The sequence below is a fragment of the Lottia gigantea genome (assembly GCF_000327385.1).
Source record: "Lottia gigantea unplaced genomic scaffold LOTGIsca_1, whole genome shotgun sequence".
NCBI classification, from domain to species: domain Eukaryota; kingdom Metazoa; phylum Mollusca; class Gastropoda; family Lottiidae; genus Lottia; species Lottia gigantea.
Window position 1 is genome coordinate 2,427,542 of NW_008706746.1, and position 13,582 is coordinate 2,441,123.

General features: G+C 31.6%; 1 protein-coding gene across 1 annotated transcript in view; it reads right to left on the bottom strand.

The window, feature by feature from the left end:
- Positions 1 to 13,582, bottom strand: part of LOTGIDRAFT_103176 (hypothetical protein) — a gene marked incomplete at both ends in the record, with an annotated part of 32,838 nt that overhangs the window by 690 nt on the left and 18,566 nt on the right. The window contains one exon of the mRNA XM_009045507.1: positions 4,366 to 4,451. Coding sequence (XP_009043755.1) covers positions 4,366 to 4,451 — 86 coding nt within the window. The remainder of the gene's footprint in view (positions 1 to 4,365; positions 4,452 to 13,582) is intronic.

Consider the following 13,582-nt stretch of genomic DNA (forward strand, 5'->3'; position numbering starts at 1 on the left):
TATAAGAATACCGTTATATGATAAATCAATAGAAAACCTTAAACAGATGTTTTTTCATATTAGTATCTATCAAATGAGTTCAATATCATGTAATGTGCTTTTTGGTTATGTCTACGACTAATCTAATATTAATAAGTATCTTGTAATGTTCACAGGCAAAAATGCAATTTTACATCCAATAATCTGCCCCTCATGAAGATTAGATAATAACACGCAGTGTGCAATGAGGTAAGTTTTGCCACTACAGTGGTATTTTACTTTTACCTTTCACGGAAAACCTTAACATTCCTATCTTATATTGTATGAAGCCTAAATTCTTAGTCCCGTTCTTACTACCAGATGCTTTTTCAGTGTCAGTTCCTCATATCCATAGCAGTTGAAACAAGTTCTGAGAAGTATTTTGACATATGCTGGAATTGGATACCTAGCATGTATCTAAATCTATTAGCCAAAAAACACAGAAATAATAATCAGAGATTATAGTAGAATCTAATACCAGTAAATTCAAATAGCTGTTCTAGAGCATACCCAATTATAAAATATCTAAGCTTTTTATGTTGCCATTAGCAGTATAATAAAGACAAGGTCTTGAACCTATATCATCATTTGCCATTTATGTTGAAACCTCATCACAGTATAAAAGACTTAATCAGTTTCTAATTTGACTATGAAGTTATAAAACTGTTATGATCAAAGCTGAAATCTATCCCTAGCTAGGATATCATAAAGTACAGTGAATCATTTTAAACCTTTTATCTCTTCAAAAACATGCTAATTAACCATTTTCCTGCAATTGGCAGGAAATTGTTCAGATGATTTGATAGCAACACAGAGAGACAAGATCTGCGATTAAAGACTATTTTTAAAAATCTATTGTCTGAAACTTAAAGGGAAAATGGGTACAGACAATACTGAGCATCTGAGACATAAACTGCCCTGCAAAGACTGTCAGTGGTGCAATAATCCATTCAAAAGGTATTGGATTAGTGAAATTGCTGATGGTACTAATTTAAGAATATTTGAAGTAGCTAACAGTAATAATTTAAGAATACGTGAAATAGCTGACAATACTGAGAATATGTGAAATAGCTGACAGTATAAAGTACAAGTGGAATAGCTGACTAATCTTAGTCCATATGAAATAGTTGACAGTGTTAATTCTATGTGAAATAGCTGACAGTAATAAGCATTTTTGAAATAACTGACAATTTTAAGTACATGTAAAATAGCTAATAGTCAAAAGTATATGTGAAATAGCTGACAGTATTAAGTACATTTGAAATGACTGGTAATATCTGATATGAAATAAAGATCCTGACTTTTCATTTAACAATTGTTTGATGTCTCTATAAACATTTTATCTCTTTTTCCAGCCCATAAATGTCAATTACGTGGTTTGTTATATAATAATTTCCACTTTGTTCTGCTAGAGTATTATTTTGATACTATTTATAACCAAGAGAATAATGCTGATTTCTCCCTCTATATCATGTACTGTCATGTATTTGACAGAACATACAACATGAGTCAAGCAATAATTGAATGTCTTCCTATTATTTAGCATAAAGCAATGAGTACTTTGTGGATCAGAAAATAATGTCATAAACTTTCCAGGGTACTTACAAGCTTTAGATATATTTTTGTCGTATGCCCAAGACTGATGGTCAATCATGATGGATAAATTTTAAAAAAAATAAAAATGTCATGATGTTCATATTTACTGCATGGCATCAATGATACCAGCCTAATGTAACTTATCAAATCCACTTCGGATGGGACATTAAACAAGGGAAATCAAGTAGAAGTTGGAAGAGTACTAATTTGGCTGTCCCAACTTCAGGTACAGAAGTAAATCTGTAAATCTCCACATCATTCCATCATTCTTGCCAGTTATCGGCACCGTTGCTTGTTAATTCAATCGCAAGGATTCCATATAGCTCATGGTATGCATACATTCACCCTATCATTTACACAATACTTCAATTTCAGTTCTGCTGAAAGACCCTATCGAGAATTTCACCGTCTGCTGGGCACAAAAGAAAGAATAGAAGACCAATCATCTAGTGGGTTGATAAATTGGAATGAGGCAATTCCGGATATTACTTGTTATATCGTTATATTTGCACTCAGATGTCTGTATTGGTGATATCAATAATATTCCAACACTCTTAGATCTTCTTTTAATTCTTTCTATATTGATTTTTTTCTTCCCAGAACAGAAGAGGATTTAGGAAAAAGGATTAAAGTAGCTGAATCATCCAATGTCACTGCAGGGAAAAAACATGAGCTTAGACAATATTCTTCTTGGTTGACAAGAATCAGCTTTGACAAACAACCAAAATTGGGCTTACAAAACAAGAAACAAAATATCAACCTCATTATCTAAATTATAGTCTTTTGGGCTTTTTATTTCAGAGTGTATCAAAGACTATCAACAAAATGAAATTAGTATAAATCCTTCTTCTTTGTTCCAGATAAGGCTTGTGAAGACTAAATGTTAATTTTACATTTTTTTTATAATTAATATTTCATTAATACGTTAAAAGGATCAGGGAACCTTTCCAAAATATATTACAATATATAGTCTGCATAAAAAGTTTACAAATTTATGTATGTGAAGTATCTAATTTCCAATTGTCTGGTGACCCATAGACCATGTCTTGTCATTTTCATCAGATCATGATAACCAAAACAATTCCCTACAGTAATATTTAATCATTGGATATGACTTAGATTGAGACCAGACTAAATCTTACAATGATTTAAAGTTTCAACAACTAATGTCTTAGCTGTATAAATTTAGATGTGGCTATTCAGAGTCAAATGTTATAAAGTTATTAATGTATATCATGTTAATGAGGTTTCTGATGCTTGCTTCATTAATAATCAATGATTGGAATTCAGAAATATAGTCCACTACATACAGAAAGTACATTTGGAAACATGTTGATAAGCCATAGAACATGACTATGTTTTCTGTCATATCTATAGGTTGTCTTCATAATTAGCAATATCAGTTCCCTAGTGACAAGAGCATCTGGCTAGATTCTTTAACACTTTTGTTTACATTCAAACTCGCCAGTCATAACAAGGTATTAGAAGGCTCATTGAAATATTTTCCATTGTTGTATTAGAATAGACAGCAGTACAATAAATACTGCTGATGATAGGAAAATATTCACACTGTATTGTGCTTATTGGAATTCCAACACTCGCTTGCCAGTCTCCTTTTTCCATTATAGCTCAACAATACATCATAATTACCTCCAATAAGAAAGAGCGAGAAAAGGAAATGGTTGTTGACAAGTTGATAGAATGTTATCCAAATCAATACATATGTTATATTTATATTGCATATTATCATTAAACAATTGTTGGAAAAACTGTGCACATACTCAATAACTGTTTGGGATACTTTTCTACATTTCTAAAAGGGCTGAAATATTAAATTCACAGTTTTGAATGTCAGTAATGACATAGATCCAAAGGTCTAGGAAGGTCTGCCTTAGGAAGACCTACTAGGGGTTCAAAAGATCTCACCCCCTCATTTACCTCTGAAGATTACACTGACTGCAGGTTTACTCAGAAAAATCCAGCATTAAGATGTAATCGAGTCAGCCATTGAAGAATATGCCATTTTTTGTGTCTGTAAAGATGCTTTATTAAAAATCCTCTGTTTGATTCCTTTCCCTCTTAACATTATACCCCTACATAGTTGTTTATATTATACAAATCAATGCCTTATTGAACATCACATTACAAGTAGTGAAATAGAAATGTTGAATAGCAATTAATATATCTATTTTTAGATCAATAAGCTGTGATTATCAAATTTTAATCAAAAACTATACAATATTGATAATCATTAGAAGTTTTAACAGTATTTTCTTGTCTAGATAAGAGTTGATTTATTATCTTTAATCTATAATGTTGTTGTTATCAAAACAGTTTTAAATCTTATATAACTTTACTTCATTACAGCTTTAGATTGAATAAAATATTATCATTTCATTCAAGTATATTTCTATTTGAAACAATAGTCATATATATGGCTATGTATGTAAATTTCAAATGACTGCATGATCTGCTAAAATTTAAAAGGCAGATCTTCTAAAATTTAGATAGTTGATTTAACAATCAGATAGCTGATCTGCTAACAATCAGATAGCTGATCTGCTAACAATCAAATGGCTGATCTGCTAAAATTCAGATGGCAGATCTGCATATATTCAGATGGCTGATCTGCCAATGTTCAGATGGCTGAACTGTCAATATCCAGATGGCTGATATACAAAAATCATATGGCTGATCTGCTAAAATGCTGATCAGATGAAGAAGAAGCTTTATATAAATGCTTAAGCTTACCTGTTTTTGGCTTCTAATTGTCCAATCAACTCTCTTTGTGCTTTATTAGAATCTGCACTACAATGAACTTCTGATGGACTTCTGGCCTGAAAGTACAATAGATAGGGTAGGAAGATATCAAAAAATTAAATTCAAGACAATACTTGTCATATTAAACATGTCTTTGCAGAAATCTGTAAAATAGCATGTGAAATGCATTAAATATATGTGAAATTTACATATTGGTGTCATGAATTAATTAATATAGATGTCAAAAGAGAAATGTTATATGTAACAATCTGCTTAAAAATAGACCAATAATAGGCTATGGATAGATCACTAAAAAAAACATCTTACAGCCCTAAATTCAAAATGATTCTTTGGGTAGTAACTTCAGAATCTGGTCAAGCTTAAATTTAGGAACTTGATAGGATGTAAATAGAAGTTGTAATTATTTGTCTATGATTATGTTTTCAAATCTTTTATTAGTGGGCTATACTAGAACTTTTATAGTAAAACTTAAACTATAATCAATTGGTGCATTGAGTAGGCTACTATTTATAGTGAAAATACTACATGTTATTATAATAAATATCATCATATTATCAAAACTCTTAGTTCTGTTGAAAGTCCAATAATATAAACTAAACTACTGTTAATGTTACATTTTCAGATATAATGCTCTGGTCAAGCTTTAAAAATATAAAGTTATTATGAAGTAAATAGTTCATGAACTCATTGACAAAAAGACGACATGCACTGAATGATAAAGATAAAAATGTTTATATGTGGGAGGTTTAATAACATATTGTTTCTATTATAAGCCATCAGTTCCATTATGTTCCAGATAACTCTTATCAATATATTGATCTTTTCAGTAGTGTTTTTCAAGATGACAAAGATTCTTCATACAATGGGCTTTGTACTTGAAGTAAAGTAACGTCTAAGTATTTTTGCTTCTGCTGACTTTACAGTATTACAAGCTAGTATAGTTAAGTAAAGATGTTTGTGGACATCAGCAGATGATTCAAAACACACCAGTTTATTTTATATTAGGTAATTTATATAATGAATACAAGATAAGTCTGTATAGCTTATCAAAATATAGCTGAGTATATTCTTTGTAAGGCATATAGAAGTAGGAAGGCAAACATAGCTGAGTACTCTAGTGCTCATGTTTTGATAAGAACCCAGATGTGAATAGCAAAAGCATACAAAGCCTTGTATAGATTTGGATCAGAGTGCTTATTGCTTAGTTGGAAATCTGTCACAAACAAGCACTAATACTCATAATCTTATATTCCTTACTATTATTCGAGCTAGTCACTTGAGCTACAAAGTTAACAAAAATTGGCTAACAATGCCAAAATTTCTTCAAAGACTTTAAATTAATTAACTTTTATTTACTAAAAAAGTCCATGGGCAGACAAAGACATTAAAAATGACTAAAGGTGGCTAATATTGCACAATATGCAGTTTTAAAGATTTTTAAAAAGTATGATGAACTAATTCACTAGTCAACCTTTCTACATCATCCATCATCACTGAAGATGTGTGAAATAATCAGTCAACATGCCTCATGAATAAAAAGGTGGCAAATCCAATCAAATAAACAGTAACCATAAACACATTGCTAACCTTTTAACATGCACGCAGACGCGATAAAAAACACCACCTCAATAGAATTAACAATATTGTTAAATTGATTAATAGCAATATCAGATATCATTCAGCCATGTTGTAAACAATATATTTACTAAACTCAAATCCAATATTTCAAAATGATCTTTTAAGTGCTTTTCATTGTTTTTATTTTCATCTTTTTTTTAATGCTCATAGTTATTTTTGTTGAATCTAAGTATCACGCAGTGTCTTAAGACTGAAAATTTCAAGTTTGGCAGGCTTCCATATTATTTTGACATTGAAAAGACTTGAATCAGCCATTAGTTAAATAATATGCTTAATCTAAATCCAATCAATAATGATACATTTTGACTATATTGCAAATAAATAAAAAATCAGGTTTTCATTTTGAAAAGTGATACAGATTATCCTTATAGACAGTGTAGATAAAAACATATGAAAAAGATGATTAAATGACTTCCAGTGTGTTTTCGTCTCATTTTTGTAGTCAAGGTTGTAGTTTTTTCTTGAGGTGATAATAATAATCCTCCTACATATATATGCCAGTCAAGTACTTTGCTTATGGCTTAATGTGTAGCTCAGATCTATGAAAGTTTCTCAAATAACCTTGACATGGAAAAAATATACACTTGATATTGAAGAATAAAAAAAAACAATTATGAACCTCTAGTGATGTCACCACCTTGTTCTGGCAGTATTTTATATCTCAAAAAATCCCTTTCAAATATAATCCCAGGGATATCATATAGAAAATCACTTGGATAGTAAATATAATCACAGGAATATTATATAAAAAATCACGTGGATAGTAAATAAAATCACAGGAAAATCACAGAAATATTATATAGAAAATCACAGGGATATTATAGAGAAAATCACAGGGATATTATATAGAAAATCACAGGAATATTATATAAAAAATCATGTGGATAGTAAATAAAATCACAGGAATATTAAATATAAAATCAGTGATATTACAGAGAAAATCACAGAAATATTATATAAAAAATCACAGGGATATCATAGAGAAAATCACAGGGATATTATAGAGAAAATCACAGAAATATTATAGATAAAACCACAGAGATATTATATAGAAAATCACAGGGATATTATAGAGAAAATCACAGGGATATTATATAGAAAATCACAGAGATATTATATAGAAAATCACAGAGATGTCATAGAGAAAATCACAGGGATATTATATAGAAAATCACAGGGATATTATAGAGAAAATCACAGAGATATTACAGATAAAATCATAGATATACTATATAGAAAATCACAGGGATATTACAGAGAAAATCACAGGGATATTATAGAGAAAATCACAGGGATATTATAGAGAAAATCTCAGAGATATTATATAGAAAATCTCAGAGATATTATATATAGAAAATCACAGGATATTATATATAGAAAATCACAGGGATATCATATAGAAAATCACAGGGATATTATATAGAAAATCACAGGGATATTATAGAGAAAATCACAGGGATATTATATAGAAAATCACAGAGATATTATATAGAAAATCACAGAGATGTCATAGAGAAAATCACAGGGATATTATATAGAAAATCACAGGGATATTATAGAGAAAATCACAGAGATATTACAGATAAAATCACAGATATACTATATAGAAAATCACAGGGATATTACAGAGAAAATCACAGGGATATTATAGAGAAAATCACAGGGATATTATAGAGAAAATCTCAGAGATATTATATAGAAAATCTTAGAGATATTATATATAGAAAATCACAGGATATTATATATAGAAAATCACAGGGATATCATATAGAAAATCACAGGGATATTATATAGAAAATCACAGGGATATTCTAGATGGTAATTATCTCAACTCATATTGACTCCAGTTATCTTATCAAACACATAGTCTAGCTCAATGGTCGTCAGCTGAATTGTCCACGTTTGTACATATACCAGTTGCACCTCTTTGCTAGAAAACCTTTTTTTTTTTTACCAGAGAATGTTTTGAATTTATAAACCGTAGGGATGACGTTCTTTAACTCCAGTGGATACTATCATGTGTAAGTTGTGCTCGAGTGATACATTTTGTCTTACATTTTGTATTGTATATCAGATTTGGTAGAATGATACTTAACCTGTTGTTTACATCATCACTTCTACCATCCAATGGCAAAACCTAATAAGTCAGCTTTTGGTCAAGTGTGAGATTTTTTGGTTTTGATTAGCAAGGTATTGTCACATGTTTTAAGGATGGATACAAAACCTTGACTGCCGGTGGTTAAACCAAGAAAGTCATTACATTATGACATTTTCAATGACGAAAGTTAGTGTTTCTGAGAGCCAATCAAAATGAACAAGATATGACTTACTTTCTTCAAATTACAGAATATCAGAGAGATATATCAAGGTTGAATTGACACACGTCAAATTTTCCTTGTTTCACAAATTGTAAGTCTAGCTCACTGGTTGATGAAATTTTGATCTCTACCCTTATTTTCATTATTATTTTTTTTTTTTCAAACGAAAAACTTCAGAAAATGAATCCTTGTTTGTTTATAAGCCAGGTAAAACATTTTCCCTCAAGTTTTTATGACATTTAAAATCCTTTCCCACAGAAAATACTTTAGGGCAAGCCCTTTGTGATTAAATCCCTTGGAATGCTGGATTTTAAAGATCATAAAAACCCCCTGCTGCAATATGAGGTAATGGGATACAAATTAACATTTTATCTTCATAATTTCTATATATATTATAACTCTCTAACTGTGACATTCAGTAACATAGTTGATAGAAGTGGTAAGCGTCCAACTGTCCAATAAAAAGTTTCTAATTTCAGTGAAAAATATCTTATAATATCATAAAACAACTGATACAAATCCCCACTTATTTATGGAATAAAAGGTATCATCAAGTATCGATGCACTGCGTTGCAATACAATATGCATATCGTGGCATGTCCTATCATGATACATCATTTCAGCACTATCATAGTGTCATTTATCAGTAATATTGAAAATCATGAGAAGAGGCCAAGTTTCAGCTTGTACCCCAAAAAAGTTAAACAAATTTGCAAAATATGCAGAAACTGAGTTATTTAACAGTAATATAAATTTATTCAAAAATGAAAGTTAAAATCGTGATGTATTATGATATCATTGATACATTATGATAATAATGATACCATATTAATCCTCTTGTGATATCACATCTATTACATATTCATTTTTACCATATTCTTATTTTTTATAATCAATATAGTACATAGCTTTTCTAGTCTCCAGAGGACAGTAAAGAGAAATTAAATGAGCTATCAATTCACTAATGTTGTCTTCCGTCACCAAGTCTTTAGCACACTTAATTCCTTAAATGGTCAAATGTCAAAAATTAGATGGCACAATAGTGAGACAAGAGTCAATAACTTTGACTGGTCATATTAGTGAATAAATATATATATCCTTTGCAGCCTGATTTTGTACCTTAATTATAATTTTCTCCCTGAGACAACTTGCGATGATCAATACTCTTTTGAGAATAGATTTGAAATGATTTCTGAAGCAAAAACTGATCAATCGCATTTCTCAAGTGCTTGGAAGTATAAAAATACAAAGGTTATGTGGAGAATCTGAAAAGAATACCAAATTAATACACTAAAGATAGCTTGCCAGGCAAGGTAATATACGCCCACTGGAAGCTTTGATTTTAATTAGAAATACTTGGCAGTACAGTTACAATTACCAGTATGAAATATTCAACCTTCAAACTTTTTGAGGCGATACTGAATAAAATTACCAAGTTTCATCAAAATCTGTCAAAAATTGAGCCTTCTATTGTGTTTACAGGCTAAAACTTGAACGCGTTTTAAGAACAGGGGCAATAATATTTTTTCGATTTTTCTGATTTACGTTAGGGTTCATCTTTGGGTGATTACATACACACACACACCAAGTTTCATCAAAATCCATCAAGAATTGTGCCTTCTAGAGTGTTTACGAGCGTTTTAAGAACCAGGGCAATATCTTTCTGATTTTCAATAGGGTTCATCCGCGGGTGATTGATTACAAACAACCATACCAAGTTTCGTTGAATCAATCAAGAATTGTGCCTTGAAGAGTGTTTACGAGCAATTGTGGACGGACGGACAGGGTGACGACAATATACGCCGCCCATTTCACGAGGGTGTATAAAAACAAGACTGTAAATTTCATAATTACACCAGAGAGATCTCAATCGGACCAAAACATATATCTCATTATAACTACTGCCAAATTCAACAGCAAATATCCAATTGACAGCCAGACATTTTACAACTTGAAAAGGAAATGATCACTGTCAAACATGACTTACAATTATCTTTACCAGACTTCCCAGCTAATAAATCAATTTGACCAAATTTTGATCTGGACATTATAAAATCTAATGTCATATTCATCAGATTCACCATATCTTTTTATATCTGTCAGTTTATCAAATTGTAAATACTTGGCAATAAGCAGCAGTTTTTGATATGTTTAGTCAAATCAATTAACTTAATGCCAAATACTGTCAAATAATAGACCTACTATCAAACATCTTTGTTTTACATGGTCAAATCAACAACCTGTCAAACAGTGGTCAAATCAACAATCTGTCTAATATAGTCAAATCAACAACCTGTCATTACACATGGTCAAATCAACAACCTGTCATTATACATGGCCAAATCAACAATCTGCTGTCATACATGGTCACATGGTCAAATCAACAACCTGTCATTACACATGGCCAAATCAACAACCTGTCATTATACATGGTCAAATCAAAAACCTGCTATCATACATGGTCACGTGGTCAAATCAACAACCTATTATACAACCAACAACAATCAACAACCTGTCGTCATATCTAGAAAAATAAGTGGTGCCATAGCTCAAATCAACCACCCAGTATCAAATAACCTCTTATACATGACCAAATCAACAACCTGCTGTCATACATGGTCAAATCAACAACCTGTCATTATACATGGTCAAATCAACAACCTGTCGTCATATCCAGGCCCGTAGCCTGACCAGTATTCCTGTGGGGGCAAACGTGCAATCGAGGGGGGAAATTTAGCAAAGCACCTTAACAGACGATTAAACGTCGGGAAACAGACTTTCATGGAGTATTTTAGATTCGAGATTATTTTTGTTAAAACACACAAGTTATAATACGTTACATTTTTTTTGCAGTTTTAGTTTAAACTAAATGGCAAAATGTTGAACAAATACGTCCAAGTTAATTTTCTGGGTACGCTTCCTGTTGAAGGCAAGAAGAACAAGATTGCGCTGGTGAAGCTGAGTCATAGATCGTCGTTGTGGTGAGACAACGCGAGTAAGAGTTGAAAAGCTGCTTTCACACACAGCGGTACTAGAACCGAATGTGGCAACGCTTGCAGCCAGTGCATATAATTTAGGGAAAGCCAATTTCTGCTCATATAGTTTTTGAAGAACAAGATTGGAATCCTGCTTTTCTGTCTTGGCAACGTTATCTTGGAGAAATTGTTTTGACAACTCAATTGTTATGCTTCTAGAGGCCCTTTCCAGTATCACCTACAGCATGCTTTCAATCTGTGTAGCTTTCAGTGATGAATTTTTATGCACCCACAGATGTATTGTGAAACACCCGACATGGAAATCAAAAAGGGGCGTCCCTTGACACTGAATACTCCAGCCATGGAAATCGATCATACCAGATGTTACTAAAATGGCGACCAGACTTCGCTGGAAATTTTATTCTCGGTTGCTTTGGAATGTCTTCTTTTCCAATGTCACCTGGTACTTCTGTCTTTTCAGAGCATCTTGGTACTGCATCCGTTGTGTTGCCCGCTGTGGTTTTGATACCAGTGTCAGTCGTAGTAGTGTCGGAACCATCAAGCAATTTGTCTTTTTTGATCAAATATTTATCCATTTTTTCTACGTTTGGTTGTTTGATTCATATGAATACAATTTAAGATAATATATGTCTATTAGTTAGTAAATTATAATCAACCAATTAAATCTTTTGAATTTTGAGACGGGACGATTACAATCCAGTATCAGACTAATAATTTTGATACCAATGACGCTTTACTGCCGACTTTTTATGAGACTTTCAACGAACTCAACTGTATCAAATTATCTATTCTAATGTAATTAAATTTAAAAATGAAAAACTATGATGTCTGGTTTCATCCTAAGCTAAGAATAAACAGAAAGATATTTAAAAACAGTTCTAGACCTACAGATAGGAATACTTAGTATTTTGTTGAACCATTTCGCATAACGCAGCCCTGAAAGCCATAACTTTATTTTTCGTTACTATAATCAAAATATCGAAATACTCATCATATGATCAACAATGCAAGAGCAGCTGACTGGTGCACTTACTCCACCATAAAATGCCTGACCAGAATGACCACTGTTGGCTATTCACTCAGACTCAGTTACCTGCCGCTCCTATTGACTCAGGAAAAAGAAAAGGTGTATTTTAAAAAAGTGACCGGTACATTTTTCTAGGGGGGCAAGATTTGATTTAGGGGGGGCAAATTTACATTTACAGCTGGGTCGACTGAAATTATGAATGAAGACTTCTTATTTAGAGCATACCTTCAGTTAATGATGTGCCACAGTAGAACATACTGGTATTTTACCATGAATGTGAGGAGAATGAAGTTAGATAATAATAATGAGTGACAAGACTGAATATAATATATTATTTATAACTAGTTGTAAATGACAATTATAGTACACTGGAACTATTCTCAGATTTATTCTGTCTGCTACTTCTAGAACAGTTACTCGACAAAATCTGTGTCAATCACTCTTTCCTATTGTCTTGAAATCTTAAACATATTCTTAATCTTGAACGTGCACATTGGTCTTTCATCTGAACATGCAGGATCCAATATTGAGATTGAAAATATTACCTAAGAAGAAATCCTATTGGTTTTTGTCATGCAATCCAAAATATTCCACAGTTGAGTCTGAAATATTTGTAACTTCTCTCTAAAAAAGACCTTCCTACTAAATTCTCTACATTTTATGCCTCTAAACAGCCATGAATGTTGGTTTTAAAACATCAAGGAGTTGAATGGTTGACAGACTCACACAGTGTCATTAGGTGTTCCAGAAAGGAAAGGTGCCACAGGAATCATAATATAGGATGTTTATTTTATTCGAAGTTGAAAAACTTTAATCAAAATATGTAACAGATCATTTGCTCTTAGCAAACGAACAGGTGATAATCTTCAGTGTTGATATTTCTTGCAGTAAACTCACTACATCAATAATTATATCTCTATTTCTATCTCACTTTCAATAATAATATCATGTTGTCCTAATATTTCCTAATATCTCTCATACTGGCCGTAAGACATCATTAAATGTTTCAAATAAAGAGAATTCAATATAAATACATGTGCCATCCCCCAGTAGGACTTTTAAAAGAAGGTTATTATTGCCTTCCAGCCATTTTCTATAAAATAAATCTTTTTAATATGTGCAATATAGCATCAGTGAATCAATAACACTTTATAAAAATAATATAATCATATTATGTTAAATAATACTCAAACTCCAACATATTCTTA